A 20,562-nucleotide genomic window follows, 5' to 3' on the forward strand; every position below is an offset into this window, starting at 1 on the left:
GGAGCAGATTGCCAGGTCTTTCTCCAGCAGAGCCATCAGACGGTGAACAGCCCATGCGAAAGCCCAGCGCTTAACCTTTGCACCACCAGACTCCCCGGTGCAAACTACAGACTTCAGTAATAATGTGTTAATCGTGGTTCATCAACTGGAACAAATGTACCACAGGAATGAAAGATATTAATAGGAGAAATAGTGTGTGGCGGGGGCGGGGGGTCGGGGTGGTTATATGGAAACTTGCTATACTCTGCACAATCTTCCTCTAACCCAAAAAACTGCACTAAAAAAAGAGCTATTAAAAAATGCTCATTAAACATGAGACAAATAAAATTAAAACCACAATTAAACGACAGTTAATTAAAACTATACACCTATTAAAACTACTAAAATTAAAAACACTGGCCACACTGGGTACTGGCAAGAAAATAGAGGAACTAGAATTCTTTCTCATACAATGTTGGTGGGAATGCAAAAGATATCATTTTACATCACAATTCGGCAGTTTCTTCAAAAATCATTTCACCTACCCTGTGATGTGAGCACTGCCTTCGGAGATGTGAGCATTAAAAAATAACACAGATCAACATAAATGTATGCCTATGTTCATAACAGATTTATTTGTAACAGCCAAAACCAGAAACAACTCAAATGTCCATTAACAGACAAATGGATCAACAAACTGTGGCATATACACAGAACAGAACTACTACTCAGCAATAAAAACAATCAAGTAGTCACATAAGCAACACTGCTCAATCTCAAAAGAACTATGCAGTATGAAGGAAACCAGGGGGAAGAAGTCAGCATCTTAAGTTTTCAGTCATATAAACGTCTAGAAAATAGAACCTAATCTACTGTGAAAACAGAGGAACTATGCAGTTGCCTGGAGGGCTGGGAGAGCAGGAGAGATTCTAAGAGGGCCTGAGAAAACTTGGTGGTGATGGATGTGTTCATTTTCATGCTTATGATCGTTTCACAGGTTCATACTTACATCGAAAATATCAATTATAACTCAATTATTTGAAGAGTTCAAAATAAAAACTGGGGAAAAAAAAATTTTCCCCCTCAGAAAACTAGGTTGGGCAACTTCCCCGACCGCAGCATCTTTGCTTATGCCTGGGCAAAGGCAGGCCTGCAGCAGAGGCAGAAAATGCATTGAGGAAATGCACTGAGCAAAGAAGACCGTTTCCATCTGAGGCAACAGGCATGCTGGCTGGGTCACAAATGCCACAAGCTGGACAACAGCACTTCCATTCTCTCCAACCTCATTGTCCAGCCGCGCCAACAAGTCTTAAGGCCAACAGGCCAGCAATGCGGTAAGAATCCAGAAACCCTTTAGATTACTGGCTCCGCTGATTACCAAAGCTCCAGGGGAGACATGAGTTTGGAGGCTCCGAGAACTTCTGTAACATCATGCTGCAGAGCCGTCATCTCTGGAACTACATCGACGCACATGTAGAAGAGACATGTTTGCTCTCATTTACTAGTATTCCCCACTCCCTATTAGTGACACCCAGAATCTTTGTACCAATTATCATTTGCATTTTGGATACCAGGGTACATGGCTCCTTGGTGGGACCTGGGGATTCGTCACATTAACAGAGATCTATTACGTGACATCCCCTGGGAACAAGGAGACACATCCCTGCTGTCCCCAGAAGCACTGGAGGTCATCACAGCAGTGGCCCCCTTCTCAAAGCAACCTCTGGGGCTGCAATAAATCCTGACAGCCAGGACACAAACTAGGATTGTTGGGTCCCGCAGTCTTTTCCTGGGAGGCGTGGGCAGCAAAGCACACAAGGTCCAAACTTGCGGGAGAACTACTCTCCGCCATCACACTGTCCATGACAAGGAACACAAATTTGCGGGCACAGAGAAAAGCTGTTCATCTATTCCTACTAACTGGCTCTAGTCTGTTTTCAACCTACACTACAGTGAATAGAGCCCCCAATGTTAAAGGTGACTGAAACAATAAGGCCTTTATCAGTACACAAACCAGAACAATTTATGGGAAGCATTTCTTGGTTGGTGACCTGGCTGGAAAAATTAATGAGGAGCATCCCAGGAGACCAACAATGGCATGAAGAAGGTAAACCTTTTAAGGCAGCTGCCGGCAGAACCCAGACCAGGTCCTCTTGTCCAAAACCAGATCAAGTTCATACCCTAAAGGTTCAGATTCCTCATTATTTCTCCAGGGAAGGCGAGAAAGAGCATAGACATCTGCCATTCCTGAGGACAGTGGGTTGAATGATGCATGGTAGGGTGACCTGTTAGGTGGTGGTTTTGATGGCTTCTACCATATAAACTGGCAGTGACATAATTCTGCCAAGGGCCTGGGCAGGTCAGAATGTGCAGTGCAGCTCTTCAAAGTTTCATGCACCTGGAACTTGTGGGGAATTTCCCCAGTGTGGGTTTCAGATGTAAAGGGTTCAACTTCATGCCATATAAAGTCTATTGCACTGACGTTGAATGAGATAGCACACTCCCTGCAGGTCTGAGGTCTTTCTCCCGTGTGCACTTCCTGGGGCTGAAGGCTTTCCCACATTTGCTACACTCATAAGGCCTCTTTTTGGTGTGAAATTTTTGGTGATGACGTTGGAGAACTGGCTGAAGGATTTGCTGCATTCACAGCATTCATAGTGCATTTTCCAAGGAGAAGTCTCCAGTGAACTCGTCGGTGAACTCTTCAGCAAAATCTCCACTGAACTCTCCACTGAACTCTCCAGTGTGGACTCTCCGGTGCCGAGTGAGGGTAGAGTTTCGGATGAAGGATTTCCCACAATCACTGCACTCGTAAGGCCTCTCTCCTGTGTGAACCCTCTGGTGTTCAATGAGACTGGAGACTCGTCTATAGGCTTTCCCACACTCACCACACTCATAAGGCCTCTCTTCTGTATGAACCCTCTGGTGCTCACTGAGGATGGAGCTTCGGCTAAAGAATTTCCCACATTCGCCACACTCATAAGGCCTTTCTCCTGTGTGAACCTTCTGGTGTTCAATGAAGTTGGACCTCCGGCTGAAGGATCGCCCACACTCAGCACAATCATAAGGCCTTTCTCCTGTGTGAACGCTCTGGTGTTGCATAAGGTTGGAGATTTGGCTAAAGCACTTGCCGCACTGGTCACACTCATATGGCCTTTCTCCTGTGTGAACCCTCTTGTGTAGAGTGAGCTTGGAGCTCTGTTTAAAGGATTTTCCACATATGCCACAGGTGTAACGCGCATAACCAATCTCTCCGGTGTGACTCCTCTGATGTTCAACAAGGTTGGAGCTTCGCGTGTAGGATTTCCCACATTCACTGCACTCATAAGGCTTTTCTCCTGTGTGGATTCTCCAGTGTCTGATGAGTTCAGCAGTACGCTTAAAGGACTTTCCACATTCGCTGCACTCGTAAGGCCTTTCCGCGCTGTGAGTTATTTGGTGTTTGACAAGGATGGAGATTTGGCCGAAGAACTGCCCACATATACCACACTCATAAGGCCTTTCCTGAGGGCCAGTTCGCTGGCCCTTACCGCGTCGACACTTGCAGCTTACGGTGGGGTGCCCACACTTTTTACATCGATAAAGCCCCTCGCCAGTGCAGAAGCTCTGGGGCTGGAGAAGTGTGCGCTCGTGGCTAAAAGTGCTCCCGCATTCACCCCACTCATACTGACTGCTTCCACTGTGAAAGGCCTCCCCACATTCAATGCCACTGTGTGGCTTCTCACTGCTGGGCGCAGCCTGGTGTGGGAGTAGCCCTGAAGAGGCTGGAAAGTCCATCCCAACCTCCTCACAGGTGCCTGTTCCTGACACATGAAATATGCAGCTCTTCACAAACGAGTTCCTGTCCATGGCCCTTGATACAGTTTCTCTCTACTGTACTCCTTTTTTTGCTGGGCAAAGTTTGCGCTGAACCAGAAGTCTCTCACGCACACCCCACCCAAGTTTGGTTTCTGTCCAGGGTATGTTGCCTGACGCTGTGCCAGGCACAAACTGTTTTTCAAGATGGAACACACACCTCACTCATAAGGGTGTTTTCAGGACTGACAGACCTGCCTGGGGAGTCCTGACTTGTAACAGTCCTTCCAATAGAAACACACTGCTCAGAAGGTGTCTCTTCAGCGCCCGTTCCATGCCCAACCTGAAAGCAGAGAAACGATAATGAGATATTGATTTTAGTGGGAAAGACAATCCCATCACAAATGTGTGTCTGACACACCAAGGAATGAGTTCATGGGACTCTTCTGAGGATAAGGGAGCTGGGGCAAACTGAGGAAGGGACTGCTTTGCAGTACTGGCTTCTGTTGGGAATGGGTGCCACTGAGTTGCTTTTGACTCACAGCAACCCCACGTGACAGAAGAGAACTGCCTCATAGGGTTTTCTAGGTTGCAATCTTTACAGGAGTAGATCACCAGGTCTTTCTCCCACAGAGCCGTTGGGTGGGTTCGAACCACCAACCTTTCGGTTAACCGCCAAGTGCTTAACTGCTGTGCCACCAAAGCTCCTTACTGGGCCTCTAAATCACAGAATTTATACATCATGAAGTGCAACACAGCGAGGAGAGGCAGGGTCTCTAGTTCAATTCTGTGCCAATAGCCTTTAAGCAGGGCCTTGTCTGCTGGCGACATGTGCGTGGTATGCGGAAAATATGTCTACATGCAGGAAAATTCAATTGAACTAAGTAACTGATGTTCGACACTGATATGGGTATGTGCACACCTCATGACAAATTATGTGGGGGCCAACGTTGGGGAAAGGTGTTCTGGCGGCACAATGCTTAAGTGCTCAGCTGCTAACCAAAAGATTGATGGTTCAAACCCACCCAACAGCTCCATGGGAGAATGACGTGCGGTTTAGAAAACCCCATTGCGCAGTTCTGCTCTATCACATGGGGTCACCATGATTCAGAATCGACTCGATGGCATACAACAACAACAGTAGGGAACAATGAAGAGAAACAGGTAACGTATAGAGGTCAGAAAGGTAGGTATAACAAGGCGCCAGAAGTCACAGTAGAAAATGGTAAATCAGCAAAGTGTCACAAATGAGGAAAAGCACAGTGACATCGGTAAGATGGTGGAGTAAGAAGCTCCAGGCTCCTCTCCTCCAACAAAAACACCACAAAACAAGTAGAAATTGTCAGAGCCAACCTAGTGAGAACTCTGGAAAACAGTCAAGCATTTACACCAACCAAGCCAAGATGGAATCAAGAAAAAGGCAACATATGTTAATGATGGTGGAGTATTTTGGCAAAGGGTAGTGATGATGATGGCACAACATGAAGAATGTAATCTATGTCACTGAATTGCACATGTGGAAACTGTTGTGTTGGCGAACATTTAGGTGTATATATTTTCACCACAATAAATGAAAAAAAGCAACTTCAAAATGTTACGAGCACTTTGTGGCTTCTTCACTTGCCTGTGTTCCATTCATTTCCCGGCTTGGCAGCTAACTTGGCAGCCATGCTTCTGCCATGGAAACCTGGAACCCATTTCCAGAGGAAGCTGAACAGACCTCATTTATAAATTATTGTGCTTGTGTGCTCTAACCTGTCAGACAGCTACCTAAAGGACTGAAGCAAAGCACTTGTCTGTTTTGTCCACTAAAAACTCAAGCTGGGCAGTAGAGCAGCATACACTGTACAAAACACTGTAAGGCAAACAATAAAAATGTACTCATCCAGAGCAAAAGAGTGCAACTGAGATACAGAATCGGCTGCCTAAAGCCAAAGCGGAAAAGCCAGGAAAAGAGCTTATTTGGTAAATTAGGGCATAAAAAAAGTGCCCACAGGTAACAACAAATGATGGTGAAGGGCACACAGCTTGACAAAGGTAAACAATGTCACTAAGATGTACACAGAAAAAGGAACCTTTTGGTAACTGCTCTGGCATATAAAATTTTGCAGCAACAACAACCAAAAAATATATGTGTGAGTGTGTATGTATGTAGGCATATAAGTGTATAGCTATGTATGTAAGTATATGGTGTGTGCATATGTATATGAATCCATGTGACTATGTGCATATATTCATATATGTAATAAAGCACACAGGAGGCACAGTCACAGATACCTCTTAGACATAACCAAACACCTTGTGAGACTGGACTTCCGAGTTTGAAGGATTAGGACCATTGTCTCATGGGACAACTGGCAAAATATAGTTCATAAAGTTTTATGTTCTATATCCCAGTTTGGCGAGTACTGTCTGGGGCATTAAAAGCTTGTGAGCGGCCATCTAAAACACAAAAATTGTTGTCTACTCGTCTGGAGCAAAAGAGAAAGAAGGAAACCAAAGACTCAAAGAAGAAACTAGTATACGGGACTGATACTCTACACAAACCATGGCTTCATCTACCCTGAGACCAGAAGAACTAGATGGTGCCTGGCTACCATAAACAACCATTCTGCTCAGGGCCACAACAGACGGATCCTGATAGAAAGGGAGAAAAATGTGGAACAGAACTTCAATTCTTAAAAAACCCAGACTTATTGGACCAGTAGAGACTGGAGCACTCCCTGAGACTTATTGCCTTGAGATACTCTCTTAAACCTTGAACTGAAGCTGACCCCTGATGTCACCTTGTAGTTAAATAACAGATCAGCTAATAAAGAATATCACCCCTGAGTACTATGCTCCTTTAAAAATTAATCTGTATGAGATCAAACAGTCAACAGTTACTTTAAAACAAAGGTAAGAGGGTAAAGGGGCAGGGAAACTAGATTACCAGAAATGGAACAACCAGAACAGAAATAATGAGATTGTTCACATGTTGTGAAGAACGTAACCAATGTCACTGACTAACTTGTGCAGAAAATGTTGAATGGGAACCTAAACTGTTATCTAAACCTTCACAGAAAACACAATAAAATATTTAAAGAAAAAAAAAAGGCCCCGTGTATACAGCAGAGTTTAGAAAACCACACATATGTCCAGGGCAAGATGTATGCTAAGCTTTCACCTCTGACTGTTCTCTGGGCTAAGTGCTGAAGAACTGTACCAGCAGACTCAATCTGCGAAGACTGAAAGAGGTTTTTCTTTCCCTCATTATTTTTCTTTGGTTTGCTTGTTTCGTTTTCAAAGTTATGTTGTGCAGGGAATCTGTAAAAAAACAGCTGAACACAAGCTAAAGGAACAGGGACTCCAATGACCGACATGTCAAGAAACACAGTCTTTGCAAACATAGTTAGAAAAAGTCATTAAATCAATGACTACTACAGCCTTCAACAATCAAAATAAAACAAAAACCCTGACAAACTCTGAGGGGTGGGAAGAATCTGATTTAGAGTTAGCACACTGTAATATTCAAATGCCCCGTTTGCAACAACAAAAAATTATAACAGTACAAAGATACAGAAGGGATGGGCCCATTCAAATGAACAAAATATATGACAGAAAACACCACTCTGGAGTTCAGACATTGTGCTTACTAGATAAAGACTTTAAAGCTATCTTAAAGAGCTAAATGAAAACAGGGAAAGAAAATAAAGGAAATCAGAAGATGATGTATAAATAAAATGAGAACATAAGTAAAGAGTAAGGAGTTATAAAAAGGAACTACACAAATTCTGGAGCTGGACTGTACGATAAATAACAAATTCACTAGAAGGGTTTAACGGCTGATTTAAGCACCCAAGCGAATTGGAGAATTGAAGATAACGGAAATTTTTAAATCTGAGGCGCAAAAAGAAAAAAAGGATGAAGGGAATAGAGCCTAAGGGACTTGTATACCACGAACAAGTGGACCAAAATACACATTGTCAGAGTCCCAGAAGGAGAAGAAAGGGACAGAAAGTATATTTGAATAATAGCTGAAAACTTCCCAAATTTGATTAAAGACATGAATCTGTGCATCCAAGAAGCTCAATGAACTTCAAGTAGGATAAACTCAAAGTATCCCCACCAAGACACACCAAACTGTCCAAAGTGAAAGACAAAGAGAGAATCTTGAACTGCTCTATGAGAAATACTGAAGAGAGTCTTCAGGTCAAAATGAAAGGACACTAGACAGTAAACTGAAGCCATATGAAGAAATAAAGATCTTGGATAAGTGTAAAATTCCATGGGTGTCTTACCAATGCTGCTATAACAAAAATTCAACAAAAAGGTGGCTTTAAAGAACAGAAGCTTATTTTATTATAGTATAGGGCTGCTGTAAGTCGGAATCAACTGAACTGAAGCAACTTGTTTGGCTTTTGGTTTAAGAGGCTAGTAGACTGAAGAAAGGGCACTGGCTACCAGGGAAGGCTCTCCCTGTTGGCTCTGGGTGAAGATCCTTGTCTGTTTCAAATTCTGTGACCCCAGCATTCCTTGCTTCCTTGGTGATCCTCATACATGCTTCTGTCTTTCCCAGTTTGTTCTTGCTTGTCTCTGTCTATAAAAAAAAAACCTACTGCCATCGAGTTGATTCCAACTCATAGTGACCCTATAGCTACCCTACAGAACAGAGCACAATTGCCCCATAATTTCCAAGGAGCCGCTAATGGATTCGAACTGCCAACCTTTTGGTTAGCAGCCACAGCACTTAACCACTATACCACCAGGGTTTCCTCTGTGTCTATACTGCTCTTTATATTACTCAGAAGTGATTAGGTTTGGATACACCCTACACTGATATGGTCTCATTAACATAAGAAAGCCCTATCTCCAAATAGAATCTCATCCACAGGTACAAAAATCAGGACTTTAACACATTTTTGAGGGAAACCATTCAAGTCATAACAAGGGGCAGGAGTAAAAGCCAGTATTATTGTGGCTATCAATTCAAACTAGATTGTTATCAATTTAGGATATTAAATGTAATCCCTATGGTAACCACAAAGAAAAAGCCTTTAATATATACACACCAAAAAAATAAATGAAAAAGGAATCATAATGGTTCGTGGTACAAATGGCATGGAGGCAGCATCTGACCTCCTCCTTTAACTTCACAAGGGGTTTGGGGAATCATTATCAGCTGATTCCTATGAGGCAGAGCTCAGGCCTATCTCCTCTCTCCAACCTTTTTTTTTTTTACCAATTCTGACAAAAGCTGTCCCTCCCACGGCACTCTCTACTTCTCTGCTGGGTTCAATAATTTGTTGCAATTGCCACACAGAACTCACAGACAATACTCAGGATTATGGGGTTTATTAGGGAAGTAACAGGTTACAATTCAGGACCAGAAATGACTTAGGATGCAGTTCTTTGGTCAGGACAGCTTCTCGGCCATGCCTGCAGGCAGGCCTCTCCCTGGCCCTCAGCATTTCAGCCCCTCAAACCAGCCTCAGCCCTGCTGCAACAAGTCTCTTTAGCTCTGCCAATAAGTCCCCAGGAGCACCCCATTCCAGTAAGCCTTGGCCTAAAGGTGCTCAGCTCTTACCCTGTGGGTCGGCAAGCCTAGCTCTGCTAACAAATACCCAGAGACACCCTACTCCGCCAGGAAGCCTCCTGCCCGAACACTCGGCTCTCTTACTCTCAGTCAGTGTACCCACGGTAACTGCCTTGCTCCATAGGCCGGGAAGGCCACTGCACCGTCTCACACCAGTCTCCTGGTTCTGCTGCCACCATTTCTCATCATCTTGCACCACATCTCGTGTTAAAGCTCTCTCTCTCTCTGTCTCCTAGGTCTAGGAGGTTCTCAGTAAAGGGATCCTGGGTCCAAAGGTCGTGCTCCTGTCTCATCTTGGTAGTAGTGAGGTCCCTCCTTTCCGCCTCTGAGATTGCTCATTTGAATACAAGCGGATGGCAAAACTGACCATTCTTCTTTCATACGTGGAGGATAACTTCCCCCTCCCAATCATTTTCCAGTCCGAAACAGTCATTAATAATTAGTCCTTCAGTAAGGCAGGGTGAGGTTACTCAGTACCAGCCATTCAGTCTGCTCCAAGTATTCACCTGATCTGGTCAAGTTCTCCAAAAGTCATCTCAACTTCACCCTTTCTGGTGTCTGATAAAATTTAACTGAGAAGATAATTCTCTCGCTCTGAGCTTCATGAGGTAGCCATATAGCAAAACCTTTAAGGGACTTTAGGTTCGGCCACTGTACTCCAGTCCAGCAGTGCCTCCCCTACTTAGCCCACTCTTTCACACTTACAGCTTCTACAGTTAGTTTTACCATCACAATTAACCCTGTTAACAATCAGTACTCACAACCAAATCATAATCATTATCAGTATCTTCCCCCACCCTCCCTTAACCAGACCCATGAGGAAAAGAGGAAACTACTCAGTGGGGATCTTCCTTGTCCCCCTCATTCTAAGTACACCCCTGAAAGTGTGTAAACCAGGCACTTCATGTCTTTATTGTCCCCCATTTTAGATAGCCAGTTTCTAAACTGCTCATCAAACCAGTACTGAGGAGACAATCATGTGCCTTGATCTGAATAATCTTCTTTTGCGATTGGAACTTTTGAGCATCTGCATCCATAAACCAAGCTTCTAGTCCAGAGCAAGACATCAAATTGCAGCAATTCATATCAGCTTACAGTGTCAAACATGTCTCTCTCTCTCTCATCCCCCATTACCTGGGGTCAGATCATCTCACCTCCACTGAGTCGGGGTCAGCACATCATCCCTAATCATCCAAGCTAAGTCAAGGGGTACCAGCTCAAGAATCTGCACACCTCCAAGCACTTCAGACCAGCCAGTCCCTTCTCTCTCATCCCTGGCCACCTGGGCTAGGCCAACAGATTTCAGAGGAACATGTCCAAACTCAGCCTGTCTCTTCATTGCTGCACTTCCCTCGCTTCCACTCATCTGGTGGCCCCAGGTGGTCACCTCTAGCAAGCATACCAGGCTGTCTACTCACCCACCCCCTTTTAACGTCCAGTCCTGAAGGGGGTTGCTCTGATGGGCAATGACTTTTCCTGCCTCAGAGCATCCAATGGCAAACCACTTGCTCAAAATCCAAAAAGCAAAAGTCACTTTTTATTGCAGATCCTTCTTTCAAATGCAAATTTTCTGCTCTCTCTGCAGTTCTGGGTAGGTTTGCATGTCTTTTCAAATGCAAACTTCCTGACTTGAAAGGTTTAGGGTGGGGCTCAGGTTTTAAACCTAAGCCCCCAATCCTCTAAACACAGGGCTACGGCATTCAAACCAACAGTCTGTGTTTAAGGCAAATCCTAGTTCCCCTTTTAGCATATCCAATCAAGTATTGGCTGAAGACAGAGTTACACACTCTGTTTTCTGTAAGAGCCAATATTCATTTCCATTTTACATTTAGGTCTGTTTTACAACATTAGGTAGGAGAAACATTCAATGTCCACAGTACATTCTGATAAATACATAAACCCTTTTGAAACACTCCAGTTTCATCTTCTCTTCTCCATCCTTTGGCTGTTTTTCCATTCATATGCATATGGCCTTGGACCTCTCACTGGGTGGAACCAGAAGACCCTGGCCCCGTATCAGTCATCTTGCTTAACTGGTCTGGCCCTTGCCCCAAGCCACTCCAGATGCAGCTTTTCTTCCCTCAGCTGCACCACAACATCTCTTACTTTTCTTTCAGCCATTACAGATAACAAGAACAAAAGTAATCATCTAAGAATCAAAAGTTTCACTTCTCACACTTCTTCATTCTTTCTCTTACCAAGTCCCATGCTTCCATGAGACTTGGGGCCATTACAACAAACTCCACTACTGACACCAACTTTAAAAATGGCGTAGTGGCGTCAGAGGTCCTTAACTTCACAAAGGAGAATCCGCACCAATAGCCCAGGGCTGATTCCTATGCGTGGGGGTCATACATGCCTCCTCCCTCCAACTTTTTTTTTTTTTAAACCAATTCTGACACCAGCTGTCCCTCCATGGCATGCTCTACTTCTCTGCTGGATTCAGTAATTCAGTGCAATGGCCACACAGAACTCACAGACAATACTCAGGATTACAGGGTTTATTGGGGAAGTAACACGTTACAATTCAAGACCAGGAACTACTCAGGATACAGTTCTTTGGTCAGGACAGCTTCTCAGCCATGCCCACAGGCAGATCTCTCCCTGGCCCCTGGCCCCGGCCCAGCCTCAGCCCTGCTCCAGCAAGTGTTACAAAGCTCTTTAGCTCCACCAATTAAAGTGCGCAGAGGCACCTGACTGCCAGGAAGCCTCCTGCCTAGAGATTTTCAGCTCTATCTGTGAGCCGGCACACCCACTGTAGCCTCCTTACTCCACGGGCCACAAAGCCCACTGTGCCATCTCGCACTGGTCTCTTGGTTCTGCTTCCACTGTTTCTCTGCCACTGCTTCTCGCCGTCTCTGGTGTTAGAGCTCTTTGGCTCCTGGGTCTAGGAGGTTCTCAGCGCAAGGACCCCTGGTCCAGAATTCACACTCTGCTCCCCCTCTTCTTCTTGGTAGTAGCGAGGTCCCTCCTTTCCGCCTCTAGGATGGCTCATTTTAAGCCTAGTATCTGGCAAAACTGACCATTAGGGCTCCATACACCTTATTTACATGGGTCCCACCACCAAGAGGGTGCCACACACCTTATCTGCATTATTAGCAAGCTGTCCAATCCCCTTGGTGGGCCACAAGTACCTTATTTGCATAGACTCACCCAATCATTCGGTGGGAGTTTTAAAAGATCATGGCAAGAAAGGCCATATAAAAGTTATCCATTGCACCACCATCATTCATTAAATAAGTAAAAACACATACCCAAACACACATACAAAAGAAGACAGTATCAGAGGAAATAAATAATGCCCAAAACAGGCATAAGACAAACAAAAATATTAAAATTACAGAAATAAAATCTCTTTTATCAGACTACAAACAGACTAAACTCTCCAAACAAAAGGCAGAGATTGGCAGAATGGATTAAAAAAGCCTGAATCAACTATATCCTTTCTTCAGAGAGTCCCTTTAGTAGCAAAGACACAAATAGGCTGAAAGTGAAAGGATAGAAAAAAATATTTTATACGAACAGTAAGCAAAAGCAAGCTGATGTGGCTATACTAATCACTACGGATTATTTTGTGTGTGTTCCCCCTACCCCAAACATGTGTTGGGACTCTAACCCCTACACCTGTGGATGAAATCCTGTTTGTAAACAGGGTCTTCCTTGTTGTCTTAGTTATCTAGCACTGCTATAACAGAAATACCACAAGTGGATGGCTTTATCAAACAGAAAATTTATTCTCTCACAGTCTAGTAGGCTGTAAGTCTGAATTCAGGGTGCCAACTCCAGGGGAAGGCTTTCTCTCTCTGTTGGCTCTGGAGGAAAGTCCTTGTCATCAATCTTCTCCTGGTCTAGGAGCTTCTCAGATACAGCGACCCCAGATCCAAAGGGTGCGCTATGCTCTCAGTGCTTCTTTCTTCTTGGTGGTATGAGGTCCCCATCTCTCTGCTCACTTCTCCCTTTTATATCTCAAAAGAGATTGATTTGCGACATAACCTAATCTTGTAGATTGAGTTCTGCTTGTTAATGTAACAGCCACTAATCCCACCTCATTACCATCACAGAGGTAGAATTTACAACACATAGGAAAGTCACATCAGATGACAAAATGGTGGACACAATACTGGGAATCAGGGATTAGCCAAGTTGACACACATTTTTAGGGAACACAATTCAATCCATAACATTTATTACGTTAATTAGATCATACCAAAGTGGGATGGCTTCTAAATCTAATCACTTCTGAATTCTAAAAACCCACAGCCATCAAGTCAATTCAGACTCACAGGGTTTCCAAAGCTGTAACCTTTATGGAAGCAGACTGCCACTTCTTTCTCCCACAGAGTAGCTGGTGGGTTCAACCTGCCGACCCTTCAGTTAGCAGCTGAGATAGCACTTACACTGCACTGCGCCATGAAGGCTCTTTGAGTTCTAAAAAGAACAGTTGTAAAAAAGACACAGAGACACATACACGGGGGAAGACAGATGCCATGTGAGGACTACGAAGGAACCAGGGAACAAATTGGGCTACTGACAAGGAAGGAATCAATACAGTCAAGACCCTCATCTGGACTTCTAGCCAAATATGCAAGAAAATAAATCTCTGTTCTTTAAAGCCATCCACACTGGTATTTGTGTTACAGCAGCAGTAGGTAAGACAAACGTAAGCAACAAAGAGAGACACTGTATACAGGTAAGAATCACTCAAGAAGATACAACAATTATAAAAACATATGTACCCCAACAACAAAGCCTAAAAATATATGAAGCAAACAGGGACAGAATTGAAGGGAGTCAGAGTTCTATGATAATAGTGGGAGACTTCAATACACTATTTTCAGTAATGGATAGAACATGTAGACAGAAGATCAACAAGAAAATAGAAGTCTTGAACAATACCATGTGTCAATTAGATCTAATAAACATATATAGACCATTCATTTAACAAGAGAAAGAGAATATACATTTTTCTTTATTACACAGGGATCACTCTCCAGAAAATACAGAAAATACATAAGGCCAGAAAATAAGTCTCAATAAATTAAAAAATTTTGAAATTATACAAAGCATCTTCTTTGGCCACAATGGAGTGAAGCTAGAAATCAATAAAAAAGGGAAACCTGGAAAAAATCTCAATTACACACAAATTAAACAACACACTCTTAAACAGCCATGGAGAATGAGGAATTCACAGGACAAATTAAAATATACTGAAGAGACAAAAGGAAAAAAACAAACTAAACTTGCAGGCAGGGAAGGCACTGCTCAGAGGGAAATTTACAGGTGTAAAAGCCTACATTATAAAATAAGAAACATCAACAACCTAACTTTACACCTTAAAGAACTAGGAAAAAAAAACAAACTAAACACAAAGCTAGGAGGCCTGGTGAAGCAACTGTTAAGTGCTTGGCTGCTAACCAAAATGTTGGGAGTTTGAATGCACTGAGGAGCTTGGCAAGAGAAAGACCTGGTGATCTTCTGTAAAGATTTCAGCCTAGGAAACCCTATGGGATAGTTCTCTGTCACTCTGGGTCACTATAAGTCGGAATTGACTCAACTGCACGTAACAACAACAAACCCAAAACTAGCAGAAGAAGGAAATAATAAAGATTTCAGCAGAGACAGATGAAATAGAGGACAGAAAAACAATAGACAGAATGGATGAAATCAAGAGTCGGTTCTTCAAAATATCAGTAAAAGAGATAAAACGTTACCTAGACTGACAAAAAAGATAGCTAATAACTAAAGTCAGACAAGAAAGTAGGGGCACTAACACTGGTCTTACAGAGATTAAAAAGGATTATAAGCGAATACTGCAAACAAACTAGATAACCCAGATGGAATAGACAAATTCCAAGAAACACACAAACAACAAAAACTGACTCAAGAAGAAACAGACTGAAGAAGAGACTTGTAAAAAAATAAATAGATTGAATCAGTAACCAAAACTTCCTGAAAAACGAAAGTCCAGGACCAAATGGTTTAACTGGTTAATTCTACCAATCATTTAAAGAACAGTTACCAGTCCTTCTCAAAGTCTTCCAAAAAACAGAAGCGGAGAGAACATTTCCCAACACATTCTATGAAGCCGGCTTTATCCTATTCCCTAAGCCTGACAGGCACAAGAAAAAAAAACAATATTCCTTATGAATATACAAGCAAAATTCCTCAACAGAGTACTGTTAAACCAAATCCGGCAGCATATTAAAAACATCATACAGCATGTCCAAATGGGATTTATTCCACAAACACAAGGGTGGTTCAAGAAAATCAATGTAATACATCACATTAACAGAACAAGGCAGAAAAAAATCCCACGTGACCAAGTCCATTACGCAGAAAAAGTATCTAAAAAAATCCAACACTCTTTCATAATAAAATCACGCAGCAAACCAGGAATAGAAGGGAAATTCCTTAACATGATAGAGAGGATTTATGAAAAACCAATAGCTAACAACATACTCAGCGGTGAAAGACTGAAAAACTTTCCCCCAAGATCACAAACAAGACAAGCATGCTTGCTTTTGCCACTTCTATCCAATAGGGAGGAACTCTGGTGGTGCTGTGGTTAAGAGCTCAACTGCTAACCAAAAGGCCGGCAGTTTGAATCTACCAACGGCACCTTGGAAACCCTATGAGGCAGTTCTACTCTGTCCTATAGGGTTTCTACGAGTCGGAATCGACTCAATGGCAATAGATTTGGTTTAGTTTTTTAAATGCAATATGGTACATCAGTGTAAAGAGAAAATGGAAAAGCTCAATATCATCAATCGTAACCAAGCCAGGGGCCAACTGCGGAACAGACCATCAATTGCTCATAGGCAAGTTCAAGTTAAAGCTGAAGAAAATTAGAATAAGTCCAACAAAGCCAAAGTATAACCTTTAGTATATCCCACCTGAATTCAGAGACCATCTCAAGAATACATTTCACACACTGAACACTAATGACTGAAGGCCAGACAAGTTGTGCAATGACATCAAGGACATCATACATGAAGAAAGCAAGAGGTCATTAAAAAGACAGAAAGAATGAAAAGACCAAAATGAACGTCAGAAGAGACTCTGAAACTTGCTCTTGAATGTTGAGCAGTTAAAGCGAATGGAAGAAATGATAAAGTAAAAGAGATGAACAGAAGGTTTCAAAGGACAGTTCGAGAAGACGAAGTAAAGTATTACAATGACGTGTGCAAAGCCTTGGAATTAGTGAAGCAAAAGGGAAGAACACGCTCAGCATTTCTCAAGCTGAAAAGAACTGAAGAAAAAATTCAAGCCTTGAGTTACAATAGTGAAGGATTCTACGGGCAAAATACTGAACAACACAGGAAGCATCAAAAGAAGATTTAAGGAATAGAGTCGCTGTACCAAAAACAACTGGTCAACATTCAATCATTTCAAGAGGTAGCTATGATGAAGAACCGATGGTACTGAAGGAAAAAGCCCAAGCCTCATGGAAGATACTGGTAAAAAAACAAGGCTCCAGGAACTGATGGAATACCAATTAAGATGTTTCAACAAACATTCAGTGCTGGAAGTGTTCACTCACCCATGCCAAGAAATTTGGAACACAGCTACAAAGCCAACCAACTAGAAGAGATCCATGTTTATGCCTGTTCCAAAGAAAGGTGATCCAAATGAATGTGGAAATTATCGAATAATATTACTAATATCACACACAAATAAAATTTTGCTGAGGATCATTCAAAAGTGGCTGCAGCAGAACATCAACAGGGAACTGCCAGATATTCAAGGCAGATTCAGAAGAGGACATGGAACAAGGGGTATCATTGCTGATGTCAAATGGATCCTGGCTAAAAGCAGAGAATAACAGAAAGATGTTTACCTGTCTTTTATTGACTATGCAAAAGCATTCAACTGTGTAGGTCATAACAAATTACAGGTAACATTTTAAAGAATGGAAATCCCAGAACACTTGATTGTACTCATGAAGAACCTGTACATAGATCAAGAGGCAGTCATTCGAGCAGAACAAGGGTATACTGCGTGCTTTAAAAATCAGAAAAGATGCGTGTCAGGGTTGTATCCTTTCACCATACTTACTCAATCTGTACACTGAGCAAATAACCTGAGAAGCTGGATATCAAGATTGCAGGACTCATTAACAACCTGCGTTACGCAGATGACACAACCTTGCCTACTGACAGTGAAGAGGACTTGAAGCTCTTATTGATGAAGATCAAAGACTACATCCTTCCGTACATATTACACCTCAACATAAATAAAAAAATCCTCACAACTGCACCAGTAAGCAACATCATGATAAACGGAGAAAGGTTGGACGTTGTCAAGGATTTCCTTTTACTTTGATCCATAATCGGCTCCCATGCAAGCAGCAATCAAGAAATTAAACAATGCATTCCACTGGACAAATCTGCTGCAAAAGACCTCTTTAAAGTGTTAAAAAGCAAAGATGTCACTTTAAGGACTAATGTGCGCCTGACCTGAGTTATGGTGTTTTCAATCACCTCATATGCGTGTGAAAGCCAGACAACGAATAGGGAAGACTAAATAAGAATTGATGCCTTTGAATTATGATGCCAGCAAAGAATACTGAATATACTGTGGACTGCCAAAAAAACAAACAAATCTATCTTGGAAGAAGTACAGCCAGAATGCTCCTTAGAAGCAAGGATGGCTTTGGACATGTCACCAGGAAGAAACAGTCCCTAGGGAAAGACATTATGCTCGGTGAAGTAGAGGGTCAGAGAAAAAGAAGAGGACTCTCAAAGAAATGGATTGACACAGTGGCTGTAACGATGGGCTCAGGCGTAATGACGACTATAAGGATGGCGCAAGACTGGATAGCGTTTCGTTCTGTTGTACACAGGGTTGCTATGAGTCAGGACCAACTCGAGGGCACCTAACAACAATTCGATATGGTTCTGAAGTTTTAACCAATAATTAGGCAGTAAAAAGAAATTTGGAAAGGAAGAAGTAAAACTATCTCTATTCAAATGAAATGACTATATATATATATAATATCACAAAGAATCTATAAGAACGCTAATAGAGCTAATAAATTTTGCAAATTTTCAGGGTTCAAAAATTAGTTCCATTTCTATATACCACTAATGAAGAATCTGAAAAGGAAGTTAAGAAATTCCACTCAACACCAGCATCTAAAAGAATAAAATACCTAGGAATAAATTTAACCAAAGACGTGAAATACTTGTACTGAAAGAAATTAAAAAAGAAATATATAAATTGGAAGATATCCCATGCTCATGGTTTTGAAGACTTAATCTTATTAAGATGTCAACAGTACCCAGATGATCTACAATTTAACGCATATCCTGTGAAAACCGCAACAGCCTCTTTCGGCAGAAACAGAAAAGCTGATGCTAAAAGTTATATGGAATTGCAAGGGACCCCGAAAAGCCAAAACACTCATGAAAAAGACACTACAAAGCTATCTTAATGAAGACAGTGTGGCACTGGCATTAAGGACAGATCTATGCCAAAGGACAGACTATGGAATAAAATTGAGGGTTCAGAAATAAACCTATACATCTACGGCCAACTGTTTTTCCACAAGGGTGCCAAGTTCATTCAATGGGGAAAAAATAATCTCTTCAACGAATACTGCTGGGACAACTGGATTTCCACATGCAAAAGAACAAAGCTGGACCCCTACTCACATCATACATGAAAATTAACTCAAAATAGATGAATCACCTAAAAATAAGAGATAAATTATAAAACTCTTAGAAAACATAGGGGTAAATCTTCAGAGCACTGTATACGGCAAAGTATTCTTAGATAGGACACCAAAAGCATGAGAAACAAAAGGAAAAATAGACAAATTGGACTTCACAAAAATTTAAAACTTCTGTGCATCGAGAGACATTATTAAGGTGCAAAAACAACCTACAAATGGGAGAAAATATTTGAAAATCATTTATCTTGTATGAGTGGAGTATCCAGAGGCTATAAAGAGCACTTACAGCTCAACAAAAAGACAAACAACCCAATTAAAAACCTGAACAAAGGACTTGAAGATACATCTCTCCAAAAATATACAATTAGCCAACAAGCAAATAAAAAGATGAACATTATTAGTTATTAGGAAAATGAAAATCAAAACAACAATGAGATATCATTTCATACTCAAGAGGATGGCTTTATTTCCCTGGATGGTACAAACAGTTAAGTGTTCGACCACTAGCCAAAAGACTGGCAGTGTGAACTCATCCAGAGATGCCCTGAAGACAGGCCTGGTAATCCGCTTCTGAAAGGTCACAGCCTTGAAAATCCTATGAAGCACTTCTATTCTGCATACATGGGGTTACCATGAGTCGGGATGGGCTCTACAACTAACAACAACAGGATGGCTATTAACAAAGAAATGTAAAATAACAATTGTTGGGCAGGATGTGGAGAAATACAAACACTTGTGCATTGCTGGTGTGAATGTAAAATGGCACAGCCGTTTTTGAAAACAGTCTGGGGGTCTCTAAAATGGTTAAACAAAGAATTATAATCCAGAATTTCTACTCCTAGATACATACCCAAAATACTTAAACACAGGACTCAAACAGATGCTTGTACACTAATATTCACAGCAAAGTTATTTATAATTGCCCAAAGGTGGAAACAACCTAAGTGTCCATCAACAGATGAAGTGATGAACAAAATGTGGTCTATACACAGAACGGAATATTACGCAGCTATAAGAAGAACGACGTTCTGATACATGCTACAATATGAAGTGAGCCTTAAAAACATTACGCTAAGTGAAAACCAAAAAAACCCACTGCCATCGAGTCAATTCCAATTCATAGCGACCCTACTAAGGGAAATAAGTCACAAAAGAACAAATATTGTATGATCCCCCTTACACGAAACACCTAGAACTTAAATTTAGTGAAAGATGGTAGATTAAATGATATTATGGGCTGGGGAGAATGGGAAGTTATGGCATAATGAGTAAAGTCTCTGTTCGGGTGATGAAAATTTTTGGAAACGGTGGTCAAAGTAGTGCAACACTGTGAATGCAATTAGTGTCACTGAACTGTATCACTAAAAAATAGTTAAAATGGCAAATCTTGTGTTATACAGGCAGTCCCCTGGTTACCAATATTCAATTTAAATGGACAATTCATACTTAAGAATGGACTTCCATAAAGCCTATTACATTAAAAATTTGAGTTAAATACAATGGCTCTTAATAATGAATCCACACACTACGTTCATGAAAA

General features: G+C 41.9%; 1 protein-coding gene across 3 annotated transcripts in view; it reads right to left on the bottom strand.

Moving 5' to 3' along the window:
* Nucleotides 1–334: 334 nt before the first annotated feature.
* LOC126085065 (zinc finger protein 530-like) overlaps nucleotides 335–20,562 on the bottom strand; it is a 47,236-nt gene continuing 27,008 nt past the window's right edge. For all 3 annotated transcript variants that reach the window (XM_049900018.1, XM_049900017.1, XM_049900016.1), the window contains exon 2: nucleotides 335–4,117. In XM_049900018.1, coding sequence (XP_049755975.1) covers nucleotides 2,632–3,828 — 1,197 coding nt within the window. In that variant the 5' untranslated portion in view covers nucleotides 3,829–4,117 and the 3' untranslated portion in view covers nucleotides 335–2,631. The remainder of the gene's footprint in view (nucleotides 4,118–20,562) is intronic.

This window comes from Elephas maximus, chromosome 11 (assembly GCF_024166365.1).
Source record: "Elephas maximus indicus isolate mEleMax1 chromosome 11, mEleMax1 primary haplotype, whole genome shotgun sequence".
NCBI classification, from domain to species: domain Eukaryota; kingdom Metazoa; phylum Chordata; class Mammalia; order Proboscidea; family Elephantidae; genus Elephas; species Elephas maximus.